The sequence below is a fragment of the Perca fluviatilis genome, chromosome 19 (assembly GCF_010015445.1).
Source record: "Perca fluviatilis chromosome 19, GENO_Pfluv_1.0, whole genome shotgun sequence".
Classification (NCBI taxonomy): Eukaryota; Metazoa; Chordata; class Actinopteri; order Perciformes; family Percidae; genus Perca; species Perca fluviatilis.
The window spans coordinates 19,684,762-19,705,978 of NC_053130.1; the positions used below are offsets into that span (position 1 = coordinate 19,684,762).

The 21,217-nt window shown below is 39.1% G+C and overlaps 1 protein-coding gene across 5 annotated transcripts in view; it reads right to left on the reverse strand.

Annotated features, from left to right (window-relative positions):
* The window catches only part of khdrbs2 (KH domain containing, RNA binding, signal transduction associated 2), an 85,465-nt gene that overhangs the window by 1,805 nt on the left and 62,443 nt on the right, over nucleotides 1-21,217 (reverse strand). Inside the window, exons 7-12 of one of the 5 annotated variants that reach the window (XR_005637186.1) lie at nucleotides 13,552-13,634; nucleotides 12,664-12,722; nucleotides 11,086-11,169; nucleotides 5,885-5,933; nucleotides 3,346-3,439; nucleotides 2,273-2,330 (exon numbers count right to left, since the gene is read on the reverse strand). Coding sequence is in view for 1 of the 5 variants with exons in the window: in XM_039784845.1 (XP_039640779.1) it covers nucleotides 11,075-11,169; nucleotides 12,664-12,722; nucleotides 13,552-13,634 (237 nt within the window). In the remaining 4 variants the exon portion in view is untranslated. Of the gene's footprint in view, nucleotides 1-2,272; nucleotides 2,331-3,345; nucleotides 3,440-5,884; nucleotides 5,934-9,802; nucleotides 11,170-12,663; nucleotides 12,723-13,551; nucleotides 13,635-21,217 lie in introns of those variants that run through there. The other 4 variants (XR_005637187.1, XR_005637188.1, XR_005637189.1 and 1 more) reach the window with 4 other exon arrangements.

Sequence of the window (21,217 nt, forward strand, 5' to 3'; positions counted from 1 at the left end):
ATATTTTAAGGTCAGATATCATATTAGAATGGTATCAATTTTCTCATCTAACTTTTAGCAAGAAAGCAAGTAGGTTCAAAATGTCGAGCTATACAATAATCTGTAGAATTATTCCAGCCTGGTCGCACAGAATTCCGTGAAATGATCACGAATTGTTAACAGCGCATTGCGTGGTGGTGGCATGGAATGTGTGAAAAGTCTGTGTGGCCACCACGGAAAACAATGCCAGTGTAAAGTCAATGAGAAGATGATGAAGCATTAGGAGCGACTACGGTAGCGAGTACTATGTAAAGCCACCTACAGGTGGAAACTAGCACAAGTGCTACAACCTGGTATAATGCATCTCTCCTGTCTAATGTTAATTTATATTGTACATTGTCCCTGTTTAAATAAATAATAAAAAAAAAAAGTTGCTTTCTTCTTTTCCATTCCGTTGTTGTCGCGTGGCACGGAACCATAAGCCCACCCATGACCTTTTCCTTAATTTAAGGGGCTGTGTTTATTTAACGGAATTCTTCCATGGGCCCATCACAGAATTTTCGGTGATCCGTGTTCATTTCACAGAATTCTTTCGTGGGCCCATCACGGAATGTTTTGCAATTCCGTGAAACTGCCACAGATTATGAGTTAAGGGGCCGTGCTCATTTCACGGAATTCTGAGATCAGGTTGAATTATTCATGTGACAGGCATGTTGTCATCTGTCGGAATTGATTCTGAGGATGTATGACAAATGACACTGTGTCCTTGGTGTGCAGTAGTTTGTATACGCAGCGAGCTTTTTAGCCCCGAGTCTGATATTTTGGCTGGGTGTGCAGCAAATGCAGTACAGAAATTCCCCTCGATCCACCACCGGCTGTCTCTTTATGAATTCCCCAGTTATATTCTGTCAACACACGTCTGACATCCGGAGTGATGTTCTGTATGGAGATGCAGCTTTCAGCCAGAGACAATCAGCTTGTCCTTGAGATGGAGATGGAGGGAGATAGATCTCCTCACTCTCACCTCAACCTTTTTAAATGAGCTTTTATTGTCTTGTTAAGAACAAATAGGTGCAATTATTCTAGAAAATAAGGCATAAGCTGAGAGTTGGCAACCATCATTTATTTGTTCACACTTAGCGAGTACAGCGTGTTGCAGCATATCTTAGGATGTTTGTCCCTCTTTCAGCCAGTCTGAACCCACAAGCAGATGGTATCATTACATGACTGCAGAATGAGTTGGTGTCAACTCGAGTATAACCTCTACTTTGTCACATACATATATATATATATATATATATATATATATATATATATATATATATATATATATATATATATATATATAGTTTATCATTACTAAGTCAGTGACAACACTAGGAAAGTAAGATTTAGACCTATTCATCTAACTTGAGTTTAAGTAGAACGCTACAGCCAGTCTAGCTGTTTCCTCCTGTTTCCAGTCTTTCTGCTGAGCTAAACTATCGGCTGCTGGCTGTAGCTTCATAGCTACAGTACTATATAGACACAAGAGCGGTTTAAGGTTTAACCTGTGTGAAAAAGCTTTGTTAACAGTAGAGATGTTCCAATACCGATACTGCATAAAACGCTGGTATCGGTATCGGGAAGTACTGGAGTTTATACACCGATCCGATACCACGTAATAAAGCCCTAAAGAAAATCTACGTTGAAGTAGTTTATTTATGTTCTTTTTACATTATAACTGCAGTACAAACTGCATAATAAAAGAAACTTCTGTGGCAGTCATTGTTTGTGCTTGTTCATGTTTCACAAAGAGTTTAACCTGTGCCAGACCGACAACAAAGATAGAAATAATATCACATACTACTATCCACATACAGGGATAGTAGTATACAGTTGTTAAAACATAATAAAACACACTGGTATCGGATCGGTACTCGGTATCGGCCGATACACAAGTTCAGGTATCAGAATCGGTATTGGAAGCAAAAAATGGTATCGGGCCATCTATAGTTAACAGTGGGATGTGAAACATGACCAAATGGCAGCTATTAAGACATTTAGGTGGTCCAAAAGAAGAAAAGGAAGTTTTTGTTGTGTTGTAAAAACTCTTGTATTTCTTTGGCTCCACTGGACTGGGTAGTAAACATGCTTAAACAGAGCTCTCAAGCATATTCATAAAAACAGTAAGAGTCAGACAACTTTTTTTAAATGCAGAGCAAATCAATTGGAAATACATAGACACATATTTATTGCATGTATGTTATTCTCACAGTGAAAAGTAACAGCTGATACACAATCAACTCCTCACCTGTGAGTCATTTGTCTTTGCCATCATGTTTCATGTTCCATCACCGTTCCTCTCATCTCTGTGTGCAACACATAAAAGTTAACACAAACAGAATGAATGTTTATTTTTTTTTTACACAGGAACAGATGCATTAAACAGCGAGTTTTCACTAAATAGACTAATGTGTATTATATTAAGAGTGCTGTGGCAAACATGGTAGCCAAAGGAGATAAACTTGGCAAACCAACAAAAAACAGATGCCAGTTTTTTATTGCGCCTGAGGCTGCAGCCCGACTGCCTAATGGACAAGAATCACTGTGGATCCATGTGTGAACTAATGGCAAATAGATGTGAAGACAGCTGCAAAGTCTTCAGGCACCTTAGACTCCATTATTTGTGCAAAACAAGAAATATGTACAATGAGTAATGGATTTTTTTTTGTTTGTGTAATCCTTTTTGTAATCTGAATGTGAGAGTTTTATCAGTGGCATAAACTTTAAGAAACGCATTAACACCCGTAGCAGGCTTTGGGATTTTGGGCTCTTGGCTGGTTTCGAGCTGGCAGCAGGCTTGTTATGAAAATGGATCTGAGAACACTTCTGGCAAAGGCTGCCTGAACATCACTGGCATACACAGAGTACCCAGCAGCACTGATCACTTCCATCTCATAGGTGCAAATAAACACCAGAGTTGGTTTTAGGAAAGGACGGGGACAGGTTGAAAATAGGGAATTATTTTCAAAACTATTCACAAGTATTCAATTATTGTTTATTTATAACAGAACTGGTCTTGGGTTTAATCAACAATCATCCCTGAATGACATGAATCTCTCCAGTTATTTTCTCTGAAATGTTTTCCTTGAGCATGTTGTTTTCTTCATATTTATTTTTACAATCATGTATCCTGAGAAAACAGCCTTTACAAAATATATTGCATGACAATGTGATCTTTTTTTGTGCATCTTTTTGCATTAGGTTGACACAGCAATTCTTAATGCAACCTCAACAACTAATCATTTTCCAAACTCAGTACTAAGGGAAAATGTAGGCAGCTTTATAGTTAGATGCTTTATGTTGAATGACTTATATACGTACCAAGCTACTTTCCTGACTGATGAAAGACCCGAACATGTCTGATGGCTGAGTACAATCTTCAGTCCTCTGGGAGCAGATTTCTGTGCCTTCTGCTCTAGAAAGAAGCACAAGTAAAAAATGCTATTTTCCAGAAAAGCAAAGGGAGCATGATGTAAGCCGTGTAACAGAACTGCAGAGTTAGACTGTCTGATAATTGTACAATACAACTGAACAGCACTGTTTGAATGCAGTATTTCTTTGATGAAAGTTCCTTCATTAAATCTACAGTTTTGTTCAGACAAAACCAGATTGTTCCTCTTGAACTTGTTCATTAATTAAAGTTATTTTGCAGAAAGGAATCTCTTCTGGGGGGACACGGTGGTGCGGTGGTTAGCACTGTCGCCTCACAGCAAGAAGGTTGTGGGTTCGTACCCCGGTTGGCCCGGCCTTTCTGTGTGGAGTTTGCATGTTCTCCCCGTGTCTGTGTGGGTTCTCTCCGGGTACTCCGGCTTCCTCCCGCCGACCAAAGACATGCGGGCTAGGTTTATTGGTGTCCCTAAATTGTCCGTAGGTGTGCATGTGTGAGTGAGTGGTTGTTCGTCTATGTGTGGCCCTGCGATGGACTGGCGACCTGTCCGGGGTGTACCCCGCCTTTTGCCCGACGTATGCTGGGATTGGCTCCAGCCCCCCCACGACCCTGTGCGCGGGATAAGTGGTTGACGATGGATGGATGGATGGATGGAATCTCTTCTGTTTTAGTTCCTCTTGGGACACATCCATCCATCAATCCATCCATCTTCATCCGCTTATACAGGGTCGGGTTGCGGGGGCAGCAGCTCCCTTTCCCGAGCCACATTAACCAGCTCCGACTGGGGCATCCCGAGGCGTTCCCAGGCCAGGTTGGAGATATAATCCCTCCACCTAGTACTGGGTCTTCTTCGGGGCCTCCTCCTAGCTGGACGTGCCTGGAACACCTCCCTAAGGAGGCGCCCAGGGGGCATCCTTACCAGATGCCCAAACCACCTCAAATGGCTCCTTTCGACGCAAAGGAGCAGCGGCTCTACTCCGAGTTCCTCACGGATGACTGAGCTTCTCACCCTATCTCTAAGGGAGACGCCAGCCACCCTCCTGAGGAAACCCATTTCGGCTGCTTGTACCCTGAGAGGCATGAGACTGTAAAATGTTAATGTTTGCAACTGACTATCGGCTGACCTTTTGTTCTGTATTTCAGTGAAGCCTGCTCTAACAACAAAATCCTAAGCTATAGATTTGTAAGCATGTATTCTACATTTTCATTTTAATAAGGCTATTATGATAAAAAATGATGAGAAGCTATTTAAAATTTAATTGTTTGAAAAGAAATAACTTTAGCTCTGAAAGTTGTCTTGCGTAGTCCAAATCATTATATTAATATGCTTTGCAGTCATGACTACAGCACATTAAGAGTGATGACAATTTGGTGTCGATGTGGTAAAAATCAACAAATTTGTTATATTACAGTGGAATTAAAATCATTTTAAGAAAAATCATATGTTTGTACTTATTGCAGTCTCACAGGAGGAGTCTATCTTTTAACAAATAACACCAATAAAACAACTATTAGTGCTGAATCTTGCACTTCTGGGTCAGCTTTGTTCTGAACTCGTGTTATGCATTAACAGCACAAGTGTGCAATTAAGATGCTATGCCTGTGAGTACATTTTCAAAAAGTATTGCACCTTTAAGAACACGTCAGAAGAAGAGCATGAATTATGAATAGGCCAGCAGGTATCTGTCCATGGGGATTAGGTGTAGCTGCATTAGCACAGCTGTAAAACACAGGTTGGAGTAAACAATACACACAAATAAGATGTATTGCAGAAACAGCAGAAAAAAAAAAGACACTTGTTTGACAGAAAAGATGGTATATACTAATAGGTCGTGTAGGAACAGTAGCCTAGAATTTTTGTTCACTAAATGAGTTCTTCAGTTTGGTTTTCTACATGTATAATTAGTCTTAAAGTCTACCCAACCACATTTCATACCAGCCTCATATTGTTACTACTCTGCTTCTACTAATCAGATGATTAATTATTTCTAATCACACTGCAGTTTTAGTAAGAGTTTTTTTTTCTTTATCCCCTTTGTTCCCAGTATTTTAATTGCATGTCTGTGCTTCATTGTGTTTTTAATGAGATGTCAGAGTTATAAAAACTGTGTAGTGTAACACTTGATGTAAATGAGCTTTAATGGTGGATTCATGAGAATGGGCAGCGAGGTGGAAATTATATTTCAAGTCTGCACACAGTGAGACTCAAGGAAAGAGTACTTGTAATCACAAAACCTAAGTGGACAAGTTCAGTTGTAAAGTATGATTTAGTATTAAAACAAATTCTTACTCATTAACTGTTAGCTGTGAGCCAAAGTAAGAATTCGTAAAAAAGTATTTGCTAATTAGTTGTATAAAAACCATGTCAAATTAAATGTTTAAAAGTAATTGATTTCAACATGCCTGACAGCAAGTGTAGTTTGCATACAATGTGACAGGGTAACAACATATCTGGTGAATATTTCCACTCACCTGTTACATTCGTCTCTGTTTTGACCAAATCGCACAATAGTTTCCTCAGCTATAGAGAAAAACAAAACAATACGATAAGGAATGTGTCACATCCATGTATCATTAATAATAAACATGTGTAGACTGACAGACTGCATGCAATGCAATACATAGCACAGAACAGTCATTACATTCCATCACTGTGAAAAAAGTAAACCAATTCAAGGTGGTATAAATATCATGACATTTTATGTGAAGTGTTGAGCAAATGTTTGGAATTTATTTATATCACTGATGTGATGTTTAGTTTGCCGGACATTATTTTAGCGTCTTTTATTATTATTTCTTTTACCACAGTTTAGCTGAATTCGTTATGGACTGTTTAGTTAGCGATATGAAGGGATTTTATTTGGGGTTAAAAAGGGCAGGTTTACTTTTTTTTAAGTGGAAGCTAGCATTTGCCGATTAAATTAGAATTATTATTAGGGTTACCTGCTTAGTGTTTAGTCTTCCTTTCAGTCCCGTGATCTACACTCTTAATGAGGGCCAGGCTTCAGGTGTACTAATCACAAAAGAGAATTCAAATCGCTAAAATGGACTTCAGCTTTGATGTTTAAAGCACGGAAAATTACAGTGCATGTACAGCTTTCTCAGGTTAAATGACAGAAATGAAAAAGGAGGTTAGCACAGACATTGATGAGTCGCAGATAAAAGACACAGCACACTGAGTGCATACTATCAGAGGGTGAATACCAAGATCTACATCCTGTATGGCCCATTATGCTTTTTCACGAGCTAGCTTCAAACACCGAGTGTATTATTATGATAATATATGAGGACTTCTTACCTCTTTTAACTCCATATCATTCTCAGAGTCAATCAGTATCTGTTTAATGATGTAAAACTTCACAGAATGGATTGAGGAAAGACATTTATTAGTTTCCAAATAAGAAGGTGATCAAAGATTCAAGGACGATTGTGCAGGAATATAAATTATTTAACAAATGAGTCATTTGGGACAGGTTGGTGGGCTTTCTTTATGAAACGAGTTAGCTGTTACCTGAAAGCAGATATTAATGTTAACAAACTGCAGGAAAATTACCAATTTTTATCTCCATATCCTCCTATTTAGAGAGTCTTACACACTGTGTTGAGGTTTATGTTGTTTTTATTAAATGCTTTATGTACAAATACAGATTACACACAGAACAAAGCACGCATTATAAATGACACACTGTACATTGTTCATTGCTTTCAACCCAAGCACAAAAAAGTATTTTGCACGATAACGATCTCACATCTTGTATCATTTAAAGTCACAATATAACTTAGGCTAACTTTAGTCTGTGGTAACAACTCAGTTTTACCATGAAGTCATCAGGTTCATATGGCAATCAGTTATAGGGAAACTTGAGGTTTGATTTAGATTTATGAACATTAAACATTTTTATAAGAAATGTCATTTAGTCACTTGGCATTCAGGTCTTCAATTCTGGAAAAGGTTAGGTTTCCATCTGTTGCCTTTAATGGAGTGGATCGGGTCATTTGTGTTCAGAGCAGCGTGTGGTTCTCTGTCTGTTACCATAATAATGATGTTAGCAAATGATGCAACACGTTAAAGCCACAGTTGGAATCAAACAGGAAGTGAAGCGTCTGCAGGCACAACACTGACCTGCAGACCAAGCGCGTAGGCAGTAATGGGCCAGGGCGGCACTGGCCCGCCCACTTTACTCACTGGCCCGTCCAGCCAAGTTTGATCAAAATACGTTTTGTTATGAAAAATATTAAATGTATGCAAAAAAAAAAAAGAAATAATAACAGAACTAGCTAGTTGTGTGTGTTTAATGTGTATTTTCTTCTGATTAAAACAAAACTGTTTAAACCACACAATCAAACAATTAGATCAAACGCCTTCGTAACGTATAGGTGGTTTCTATGGTAACAACAGGCAGACTCTCCGGGCTGCCTTCAGCAGGTAACGCTAGCTAGCTGGCTTTTTAGACAATGTACCATGGATGTGTTAAGCAATGTACTGTTAAAAGTTACCGCGACAACAATGGCGTCTCTTTGTAAGTGGTATGGACAGTTTTCGTGGATGGAATACAGTAAAAATAAGGACGCGTTTTTCTGCAGCATGTGCAGACATTTCCCCAGCAGAGCTGACAGCCCATCAGCGAGACAGGAGTGTGTTTGAGTGTGCCACATGGCCCTCACAGAGGTAAAATTAAGTCAAACGTCTTTCTTGCTTCTTGTGTTATTAATTAAGTAACCTAACCTAGTAGCTAACCTTCATATTTAGTAAGAAATGATGAACACTGATGATGGCTTCTAGCTGAAACACGTTTGTGTTTTGCCCACATAAGATAACTTATCTGTGAGGGATGTAGGCTAGTTTTTTGTTTTCTTTGATCCTGTCACTGCAGTGGACTCGATACACTGTCTAAAATTTGCTGACCACTTTTCATTATATCTTTCATAATTTAAACAATGCTAGGCTGGAAGTTTTCATTCTTTGATTTTCTTTTACTGCTGATAGCCATTTGCTGCTCATGATCTGACCATAGTCGTGAAGCAACAATGCTGTTGCATTGTTACATGTGTGATTTCTGTCTAATGTAGGCTATTCTATGTCATGCAGTATGTAAACGCCATCTCTGCTGTTTGGGTTCATGATTAGTTGCCACTTTGTGCAATAAAATGGTTAATTTTATAACAGTGCTGTGCAGAGCCAATGCTGCTGGTTCTGCCGGTGCAAATATATTTTAGCCTGAATATGTTACAATCTACAGGTTTTTATCTATATTGTTGTGTACAACCTTTTTAGACTGAGTTTTGTTGGTGGAGCATGTTGTAGACAGTACCGCTATTGCCGTTGTAATGCAGTATGTTGGAAGGTAAAATCGTTGCTGTTTTTTCAGTTAGTCCTTTTTGCTACTTCGTCTTTTTGAAAATGGCCCACTCACTTTTGTACTGGCCCGCCCAAAATACTATTTCTGCCTACACCCCTGCTGCAGATGTGAGACTACCACAAAACTGCTCTTGATGTTTTTTTTTTTTGATTTGTCTTGAAAGTTTTGCCATAAGGTGTAAGTCTGGAAAAGATCCACTTAAACCACACTGAGCCCACAGCCAGACCAATCAGTAAACTGTGGAGAAAGGTGATGGAGGTTGAAAAAGCTCATTTTAAATTTGAATTCACATTTTCACTGTGGATCTGGCTGGTTCAAGGTCCCATGGCATGAAAATGTCACTTTATGAGTTTTTTTTAACATTAATATGAGTTCCCCCAGCCTGCCTATGGTCCCCCAGTGGCTAGAAATGGTGATAGGTGTAAACCAATCCCTGGGTATCCTGCTCTGCCTTTGAGAAAATGAAAGCTCAGATGGGCCAATCTGGAATCTTCCATTTATGATGTCATAAGGGGAAAGGTTACCTCCCCTTTCTCTGCTTTGCCCGCCCAGAGAATTCCCCCGCCCATGAGAAAGAGAGAGACATCATGGCTTGCAAACAAGCGAAGCATGGCAGTTGGTCAAGGCCACACCCTCAACCTCCACCTTGCCCCACCCCCCCACCCCCTCTCCTTCTTAATAGCATTTAAAGCTACAGACACAGAATGTCCTAAGGAAAGCTCATTGTGGGACTGGCTCTAGTGGCTGTAATTCTGCACCAAAGCTGAATTTCAGGAAAGAGACTTCAGATACAGTATTAGGGGCCCACTAAGGGCTATATAAAAGCATCCAAATAGCACCATGTCATGGGACCTTTAAAGACTCATCCCAGACATAGTTGAAGATAGGATTGAGCCGAATGCTCTCAACGCATTGTTTGGTGTCTCCTCCTTTGTACCTTCCCTATCAAAATCTAACAGAGATGTTATTGCCTTTGTCACCTCATTAGTGAGAAGACTAATTTTAACTAAATGGAAATTAAGAACCCCCTTGTCATGCACACTGGTTTGCGGATGTCCTTTATTTCCTTCAATTAGAACAAATTAGACTTTCTACAAGGAGTTCTTCTCAAAAATGTTGAAAGGGATGGGGCCAATTTTTTTTCTCTATTTTGAGAATACTAGTTTCTCACATATTCCTGACTAAGACTCGATTAGCCTAAACCTGACAATATGTCCTATTTTGTACTCTGTTAGGGTGACTATTGTAGTGTTTTGCTGAATTTGGATGCTGTGTATGTGTCTGTATTTTTGTATTGAATCCTTATTACTGACTGTGGGGGGTTGTTGTGTTTTGGTTTGCTTTGATTTGTTGTTTATTTTATTTTGTTTATGTAGGCAAAAAAGGAAAGTTGTTTTTACACATATATTTTTCAACTGCTTTTGTATTGCGGTTTTGAAATTAATAAACAAACCTGAAAAAAAAAGATTCATCCTGCCTGAAAAGTCATCTTGGGTGACCCACAATGAGCTAAACCAGGTTTGTGTGCTGTTTTCTTATACCATGAAAAATTAGGAAATACTGTCAATGTTAATAAATATTAAAGAAACGTAGTAGTATCTCTCTACTTTTCACCCTTACAGGGACTAGGGAATTGGTCAAAGATCAGGGGCAACTTATGAGAATATTTTCACATATCATGTCATAGTGGAAGACAACGGGATGTCTCACAATGTCATGACAAAAAGACAAGGGTGTCAGAATCCTGGTCTGACAACTTTGACACTGTGTTCGGTGACACTGAACCATGGGAACATAGAAATGATGACTTTCTGATTGTCTAATCTGAGCATCTCGAAAGGCAAAAATATTGTTATCCTGGCATTAAAGGCGTTGGCTAGTAAACCACGATAAGCACTGCAATAAAGGCAATGAATGGAAAGTAATTTGTCAAAATGTGAGCCATTACTTTGAAGACAAAATCTGCAGTTTAATGCAATTTGTTTTTTGTTTTTTTTGGGGTGGGGGGGAGGGGGGGGGGTAATAGAGTTGTAATGAAGTGCCTTTTAACAGCCAATTCTAAGAACAACCTTCCTGTACATGGATGAGTGTGGATGTCTCTTTTCATCTCCTCTCCTGAATGAATAACACAATTGGAATACTGCAGTAGTTAAGTTTGTGGATTTATGTGCTTTATGGGGTTATTTTTATTAAATTATCTGAAGAAGACAAACAAAAAAGCAATTGTTACAACAATTTATGAGGAATTTAAAAAAAAGTATATAAAAATTTTGAAATTGGAGGTCACATATCTGGAGCACCTTCAGTATCTACCATAGGGATGTTTTCTGTAGCCCCCTCTTGTCAGCCGTAAAACTGGGGCTTTGAGATTGGGACGGGTAGTCGCCCACTCCTCCTCTGCAAAAACAGTTAAACACACATTGTAGAAAGCTGCTGCATTCACTGTGCTGTCACAAAGTCAAACTGGGAGCTCGGGTCTGGTATACTTTCCTCTCACAAAACATTTAACAAAGACAAGAAAATTCAAGCGAGCAAATTCTACTATAAAGGCTTCTCTCCACAGAAAATTAATTCCATAAGCACTTTGCCCTCTGTTGGACCAATACGGAATTATGACTGTCAGCAGCTCCTTCCTTAGAGCCAGATTGCATAAAGATGGCCACCACAGCTGCATGGCACATTGCACTGCTTCCAAATAAGAAAGTGTTTATGGAGCAGAAAATCAAATCATTGCCCCCTTGGTTTTTGGTTTGGTCCGACCTCAACACCCCAGTGCACAATTCATCGTGCTGAAAATGAATGAGCCTGCAAACCCGCTGTGGCAACCAGCTTATTGCTGCATGTTTTCATGCGAAAACCTTGTAACTCCACTTTTGGTGATTTTAAAATTTTTGCTTAAATTAAAGCTTTACATGTTTAAGAAAATGTAAATAATCTTTTGCTTATATCATTTGGAGGAATGTTGGTGTTTCGGAGATAGAAGAGCAGTGTTGTGTACACAGTGGAGGTTACTAAGCCAATAGTAGCAGCTTTCCTGGAATAAGCCCATGGGGGCACAAATCCAAAAGGCTAAACACTCCACCTTTACAATGGACATCAGTTAGCCCCCAGAGCTTCCATTGGCACATTTACTGTTCTAGTCAAAAGCAGCCCATAGCCAGGGAGGTAGAAGTGGTAGTGTACGCAGGAGTGGCCCCCTGGGTGAGGACTGGGCTTTTCCCTTTGTTTCTCTGCTTTGCAACATGTTTTAAATATCAGTGCAGCAGCAGCCAGGATTGTGTGGCCAAGACTTTTTTTCTTGTCAGGAATGAATTTAATAAGGTCCAAGGATGATTCTTAAAAAAGTTTAAAAATGATACACTACAAATGAATACCAATTTGACTAATTACATTTAACCAAAGATAGAAATTACTGCTACTTTTGTGAAATGTTACTGGCTTAAAGTCAGTTACAAGGATAGCACTGGAAAAACACTTCAGGAGAACAGTTGTTATCGCACATGGTTTGCAGATATTGCTATAATTACTGTATACTGATGTTCCTAGATATTGTAAAAACCTGAAGATGTTCAATTAACAATGATGTAAAACAGAAAAAATAAACAATTGAAAAGCCGGAACCAGCGAATGTTTGGCATTTTTGCTTATAAAAGATAAATGATAAATCAAGTTGCCAAATAATTTCCTGTGGATTTACTTATCAAATAATTAACTTATTGTTTAAGGTCTAAAGTGTGACTATGACCAGTGCACTTTTGCTACATTAAACAATTGACAGTGTGAGCAAGTAGAGAGAGAAGGGACGACACACGAAAAAGATGTCTCATATTTGGATCAATGTTCAGCTCACAAAAACAAAGTTCTGCTTTGAACAAAATAAGCGGTACTTACCATAGTTGTTGTAAGATTCATCACTGGTTCCATGTCCATATTCATAATATTCTGAGATGCTAAAACAGACAGAGCGGAAACATCAGTCAAAACAAAGAACAACACGCAATGTTTGTTAACAATTTTCTGAAATAAGAAAAGATGGTAATGTTTTGTTCAGTTAAAAAATATCTATAGTACCATAGGTTGGCACCATTTTATAATTTTCTTATTATCAACAATAATATACATATATATATATATATATATATATATATATATTTACTATAAAAGGCTACGTAATTTCCTGGAACAGCGGGGCACTGGAGTTTTTAGCAAACATGTGTTTTACTTAAACAGGTGTAAATAGTGCATGTATTGGGGACTATTTTCAGCTGCAGATTAATACACATTACACATACTCTAGTGAGTATTTACCTCAGCAGGATGGTGTATGTGGCATTAACTACAGTGCCCATGTTCCTCACTGATGTGTTTTTAATTGGACGGCAGTGGAGCTCTATTGCACAGAGGACTTATATAGGATATTTAGGATATATCAGGTTTTGGATCCACAGACAATACTTGTTAGTAGGAAAAATCCATTGTTTTTGGTTTATTGGTTTAATTATTTAATGAGATTTGTTAACAATAAGAAAAATATCTGATAGTATCACTTATCCCTTATCAATTTAAAGATACAAGGAGCTAATTCATGGTTCAGGCTAAATGCTCTGAGTAAACAAAGCAAGTTAAGTAGAGGTCTTAATTTCTTATTAATGAACAATATGTAATGCTGAAACATATAGCAGTGATGCCCCATAAATAGACAGCTGGTCACAGTGGACCTTCCACATGCTGTATTGTAAGTAACAATAGATAGCATTTACATGTGTATGTAAACTTTACCTCTTTGACTGATTGCTGTAGTTATCGTCATAGGCTTCGTAACTCTCGTCATCATATTCTCCACCATACCCATCATCGTAGCCCTGCAAGGAAACAAGCAGTTAGCATTAAAGTCAACTTGTCTCCTCGTCACTATCCAGTCTGACTGGTTAGAGGTGAATATAAAATCAATCAATACTTGGCTCCACAGGCAAAGTCCATTACTTTGTGTCCATAATAAGAAAGGAAACAGGAAAAATTCATGTCCAACAGAGACTATTGATTAAGGCTTGCAGGGGAGCATGTCTCACTAGTGAAGCCTAATAGACACCTTCTGAGTCTAAAACGGCAACATGGATATCAAGCCAGCAAGTAACTATTGTCATGTTCAATAACAATAAAATGGCTAAACAGCATGCAGCAAACAGTAAAGACTTCCTACATGTGTAGTTGTATAAAGGCTTTGCAAAATGTCTTTCCTCCATCATCATTTCCTCCTGTAATGGTAACCAGTGCCACATAAAAAAATAAAATAAAAGACCCCATTCTCTGCAGCTGTAAAGCAAGTAAAACACCTATACACTACATTACTCTTGTTTGTATATTTATCATAAGCACATTGACATGAGCACTGTTGTTCTCTCCCAAAACAGAGGAAAGATCCTCTGTTGTGTTTGATGAGGAAACTGTCATTATCAGTATTGCAATGTAATGTAATTATCTACAATACATGACAATAAGCTGTCAACATGCAGTTTATTTTCTTGTTAAAGGAACAGAATCCCGTTAGTGACTGTTTACATCCACAGAGGACTCAACTAAGGTTTTGGAACAATTTAAGTAAACATTATAACTCGGTTAGAAGAAGAAACCACAGCGGGGCTGGCTAAGAAGCTTTTAATATGAAATACTTTAATATTTAATTGACTGCTGTGGCATGTAAACGTCTCACTTCTTTCACTTTGGTGTGTTGTCACCTGCATAAATGTTCACATAATATCACCAGGATCATCAGCTCTTTGCCATGTATTAGACACTAAGAAGGTTGCTGCTCCTTTTCATCAATTTTATTTTTTGTATTACTGGTAGAGATGCACCGATTACAATTTTCTAGGCCAATTCCAATTTCAGATTTTTTCAACTTTATGACATTTCATAAACAGCTGATTGAGCGGCAGTGCGCCGCTGCTACATGCATATAACGGAAACCCTGCATGTGCACGTGTGGTGCTGATTATGCGGGGTGTAAATCATGCGGCGCCCGAGTCAATCAGCATATGTCAGACTGACCGGCAGGTCGCCGGTCATGGCCGATGACGTGAAAATTGGCCAATTCAGTCACCAGCCGGTCAATCGGTGCATCTCTAATTACTGGTGAACTCAAGGGTGTCCTCTTCACTGGGGACAGGGTGGACATGTCCCCCTCACTTTTCAAGATCTTATTTTTGTCCATGTCACTTTAAAAGTTTCAGTTGATTCACTCCTAAAATCTCCCTAAACAGATGGATATCTTTTGACTGTCCAGCTGGACCCAGGTCAGACAGCAGACAGAGTTGCGTTCAATTATGAATCAGCAACTAAGGTTTTTTTAAAGACTATTTTTTGGGGGGCTTTTTTCCCTTTATTTGTGACAGTGGATAGACAGGAAAGGTGGGAGAGAGATGGGGGATGACACGCAGCAAAGGGCCACAGGTCGGACTCGAAACCGGGCTGCTGCCTACATGGGGCGCACGCTCTTACTGTGTGAGCTAGAGGTCGCCCCAGCAACTAAGGTTTTGAGCATAAACTAGTGCTCTTGGGCTTTATGCCCTGGCTGGAGTTTTTTTGGAGCTAAAAAATAATGTATTCTATGTTTTTATTCATAGTTAGTACTCTCCTAAAAATATTGTAGAATTGAACATTAATCAAAGATAAGGCACTAAAAGACACATGCCCCTTGTAGTATAAAGATGGAACATTATTTATCATTAAAAAAAACATCATCAGGTTTCTAACAAGGAAACTAGAATGTGTTATTAGTTAGTTCAATAATGAAGCAGCAATATACAAAACATTTGTGATTTCTATCTATTTTTGCATACTGCTGTCATTATTATGGAAAGCACTATAACCAATTCCATCATCATTTGTTAGACACTACAGTAGATTGATATAAATGCAGGGAACAGCAAACACCTCTGACTTCATGCGGTTCCCTTCTGAAACCAAACCAATGCTCTTGTGTACACTGATCTGTCTGAAGAAAGTACTCCACATAATATTCTGTTAAATGGTTTATTCATGACAGCGGGGATAATAAATCTCAGCGGAAAGGGCAAAGGTGCACGTAAACAGCTTAACCTGAATAACACCTTAACTGGAGTCGGGCCAAAGTGTGTGAAGGACAGTAAACTTAGCTATTGTCTGCTCTTGTAATTGTTGGATCATTTATTGGCGTTTAAAGTGCTTATGTTTCTTATTCATCATTATCTAATCTCTTCTAATCCTTTCCAAGCTTGCTATTTCAAATCAAGCTCTACCATGATGCATACAAGTGTTCAGTTCCTTTTAGAGATGGAATACATTTTAAATCAGCAGAATGAAATGTGTTGATAGCTTCAAGCTGGTTAATGCCAGACGTGGCCTCAACTGTGCATTATTCCTGTCTGTCTGTAACAATAGAGTAATATCATCTTGCTTTAGGTGTGGCTGCTTTTGTTAATGCTTTGTGACACCAAAGCCGACACATCAGTGTGAAGGACATCAAGTGCAGCAACACAAAACAAATTACATTTAAGGTACTTGTACACACACTCTCCTTCTCCTGTCGGGTAACGCTGATTCAAACAGCTCTGATTCCTGTGTGGCTTTATTTGTGTGAACATGAATTTGACTAAATTAAAGTTAGGGATTATGTTAGGGATTAAGTTGTTCAGGGGATCCAATGCTTCTCCCTTTCTTGCATGAGTCTTTGCCCACAAAGGCCGAGTCAGAGACCTGCCTATCTCAGTAATTGACTGTTCCCATATGACAAATTGCCCCACACTGGACTGTGAATGTAAAGTGATCGGTGGATTAATTTCAGTCAAATGTATTATAAAAATAAACCTTCAGTCATGATAAAGAATTACAGAAATGAGAAGTCACGTAAAACTTCATTTCTTTGCAGTATATTTATTAAAAGGATGATTTTTAATCACTGAACTGTAATAATATTTGTGCTGCCTTCAGACATAAAAAAATGTCAGTATTGTTCCAAGAAGCCACATCCACCGCCGTACACACACCTGGCCAAATATATTGACAATCGCCGCCGCTGGCTCATTTTCTATAACGACCTAGCCAGTTTTCCTTGAAAAACAGTATATTCATAATTGTTTCTGGTGTTTTTCTGCCACCACAATGCATGCGCTACTGCAGTGACATAACTGTGACATCCACTCCAAATTTAGTCTTTAAAGTGATGAGTAATTTCACCTAGGGTCCTTTGCACCATGACTTCGCCCACACACCCCAGAAGCTTTTTTACCTGGGTCGAACATTGGGAGAGTGTGAGCGTAGCGTTATCAGCTGAATAGCTTAGCACAGAGGCTAATGGATCCGAAGTGTCTCTTAACATTACCCCACTAATAATGCCCAAAATGATACCAAACGTCTACAGTAGTACAAATAGGTTATGCACTCATAAAACGATGGATTGTAAAATTTGTAAGTACACCAGAAGTGTATGTAAATAACACTTGCCTGCTGGCTTCTGCTCTCTGCTGCTGCTGCTGCTGTTCCTACCGGGCAGTAAGAGTGCTTAGGGACATCTACAAATTACAACACCAAAAAGAGATGCAACAAAAATATTTATTAATTTAATGATTAAATAAGGTAATGTCTCCAAACTTACCTCAATTATAACTTGTTTCCTGCTAGTTATACTACAGCACTTACTTTAAAAAATAAGTTAAATTAAAAAATATTTTTGTTGCATCTCTTTTCGGTGTTGTAATTTGTAGATGTCCCTAAGCACTCGTCTTACAGCAGCAACAACAACAGCAGAGAGCAGAAGCCAGCAGGCAAGTGTTATTTACATAACCTTGGTCTGGTGTCCAAACTTTACAATCCATCGTTTTATGAGTGCATAACCTATATATACCAGTGTAGACCTTTGGTATCATTTCGGCATTATTAGTGGGGTAATGTTAAGAGACACCTTGATCCATTAGCCTCTGCTTAAGCTATCCCGCCGCTAACGCTACTCTACGTTAACTCTCCCAATGTTAGACCCAGGTGAAAAAAGCTTCGGTGTTTGGCTCGAGGTCATGGTGCAAAGGACCCTAGGGTGAAATTACTCCGAACCATCACTTTAAGTGGTGCATGAATTTTGAAGCAGACTTTTTGTTTTGCATCCATTTTTTTTTTTTTTACATTTATTTATATTAATATTTCAGATTAACTATACATGTATGTGTTTAGAATTGTGTGATGACATGAGCTATCTCCACCACAACCAAGCATATCCACTGAGGAAGACAATGCGGTTGAAAGCTCTGGAAAAAGCTATGTCATGTTTTTTTGGGGTCAAAGTATACATGTGTGTTTCTAGATGACAGGATTCACATACAAAGCTATGACTATTTGTTTATTTATTCATTCTTTAAATTATCTAAAAGGGACAATGCAGATAATCATTGTTAGGGATAAGCAATGCAACACATGTAATGCATAATGAAGCCTTTAATTCAGTGTCAGCTCAAAGAAAACAACAAATTCTTCATTACACTCTGAATATATCTTCTGACCTCAGCATTAGTTTGACCCCCACCTTGCTGCATTCAGATTCGATCAGGTGCTATGTGTAAATTGTCCGTCCCCTAATTAATGATGCTTGATTCCTCGAGTTTGACTCTCATCTGTAAAAATAATTAACACTGGTCCTTTTTAAACGAGGCAGAAGAAATAAATCAAATGTTAACACAAGGGTGGAGAGTCCTCGCTCAGTGTAATTAGGACAGCAAGAACTTAAAGGCCCTTAGCACTGTGCTTCATTATCAATTGACAACCTGTATGTCCACTGACAGTGACTGATCTTCATAGGGAGCTGCCTGTGAATGCCTCTCCACACCGCAGAATGGGGAGGAAAATGAGATTTGCAGCCTTTTGTCTCAGTGAATAGATGCTGCTCTTCACTGCTTTCTACCTGTGCAAATGTAATCAGCATGCACCTTTTGTCGGTTACACACTTAAAGTAAGACTTTTGAATATATTTCCTCAACGTGTGTCATGGTCAAATTTGAGATAATGGTATATTTCTCCACTTGATATAATTTAGATTGATCCTTGATTACTTTGAAGAATAGTGACAGTAAACATAATGTATGTCATATTGGCTGAACAGAGACTCAAGAACTAAATCAGATGGTATTGTAGTACTTTGTGTGCTTGTAAAGTTAAGCATTAAAGGGGTGATAGAATGATTATATAGGGTATTTCACACTGTTCCTTATGGTCTCCTAATGGGGTATGTAACATTAGTTGGGCTGAAAATGGCCTGGTTGATATTTTATTGGCCCTTATGCATCCCTGTGTTTTGGCCCTATTTGTAACAAGAGCTTTTCTTCCAAATATGGTATGGTCATGAATATTTAGATGAGCTCGCGCTGCTTGGTTGAGCCTTAGCCCGTGCCACACACATACAGACGAAGCGCTGATTGGTTGAGCGACTCCGCCATACACACGCATTAGAGGTCGTTGTGCTGATTGGTTGAGCGAATCTCCAATACACATACATTAGAAACGCGACAGAATCTCTTATTCCAGACACTGCAATGTTTCCTTACCAAATTCACTTCTGAGACTTTTTATGCGAGAAATCAACGATATAAAGCTCAAATATGGGCGGCGTTTACGAAAATGGATGGCTAATTGCAAATTTGGTAAAACTGGTGTGTCGGAGTTCAGCTTGCCTGTGTTAGGCCGGCCGCCCCGGCCTGCCTTCCTCCACAGACCCCGGCTTGCTGTGAGCTCGATTGAGCTCGGAACGGCGCTGCAGCCCACAGCACCTCATACCCGCAAAAGTCACCATTTGGGGCTAGGTGGTCAGCGAGCTTGTTACACCAGCAATCTCTTACCAAATGTTACACACATGTCACGCCACTTAGCTATACAACATATAACTATATGTTTTATAAAGCTAACAACGGTGTCCGATTTCAAGTTAATGAATATTTGTGAGCTGTACGGGTTTCGTTAGCTGCGACTGTCCCTGCAATCCTATGTGTACAGATTGCGGCTAGTTAGCTTCATTTTTGGTCGTAATTTGAGTATATTTACAGTTTGAATTTCGTCACGCCACTTATACAACATCTAACTATATGTTTTATAAAGCTAACAACTGTGTCCGATTTCAAGTTAATGAATATTTGTGAGCTGTAAGGGTTTCGTTAGCTGCGACTGTCCCTGCAATCCTATGTGTACAGATTGCGGCTAGTTAGCTTCATTTTTGGTCGTAATTTGAGTATATTTACAGTTTGAATTTCGTCACGCCACTTATACAACATCTAACTATATGTTTTATAAAGCTAACGACTGTGTCCGATTTCAAGTTAATGAATATTTGTGAGCTGTAAGGGTTTCGTTAGCTGCGACTGTCCCTTCAATCCTATGTGTACAGATTGCGGCTAGTTAGCTTCATTTTTGGTCGTAATTCGAGTATATTTACAGTTTGAATTTCGTCACGCCACTTATACAACATATAACTATATGTTTTATAAAGCTAACAACGGTGTCCGATTTCAAGTTAATGAATATTTGTGAGCTGTAAGGGTTTCGTTAGCTGCGACTGTCCCTTCAATCCTATGTGTACAGATTGCGGCTAGTTAGCTTCATTTTTGGTCGTTATTCGAAGTATATTTACAGTTTGAATTTCGGTACCACTTATACAACATATAACTATATGTTTTATAAAGCTAACAACGGTGTCCGATTTCAAGTTAATGAATATTTGTGAGCTGTAAGGGTTTCGTTAGCTGCGACTGTCCCTTCAATCCTATGTGTACAGATTGCGGCTAGTTAGCTTCATTTTTGGTCGTAATTCGGTATATTTACAGTTTGAATTTCGTCACCAACCTATACAACATCTAACTATATTTTTTATAAAGCTAACAACGGTGTCCGATTTCAAGTTAATGAATATTTGTGAATTCCAGAGGAATTCTAAGAGGAGGCTAGCTAGCTCTCATTGATAGAGCTCCATCCAGCCGCAGGCTCTATCAATGAGACTCATGGACAAGCGGCGTTTATTTTCCCAATCGTTTGTTTAAATAACTCAACACATTATAATTACACACATTATAAGATTAACTAGAATCTGTGGTAAGAGAATGCTGGCGTAACAAGCTCGCTGACCGCGCTTTCACTCACATACACCGGGCATTTAGCTAGCTAGCAGGAAGAGGGGGGTTGCTGTGCAGGCCCTGGAGCTCTGTCAGAGCAGCGGCGTTTGGTAGTAGTCCACCAGCCCAAACGGTGACTTTGCGCGGGTATGAGGTGCTGTGGGCTGCAAGACGCGTCGGAGCTCAATCGGGCTCACAGCAAGCCGGGGTCTGTGGAGGAAGGCAGGCCAGGCGGCGAGGCAGCAACACAGGCAGCACCAGCCTCTGAAGTCCGACTGTGTCGGACAAAAATTTGCAATTAGACATCAATTTTCGTAAACGGCCCA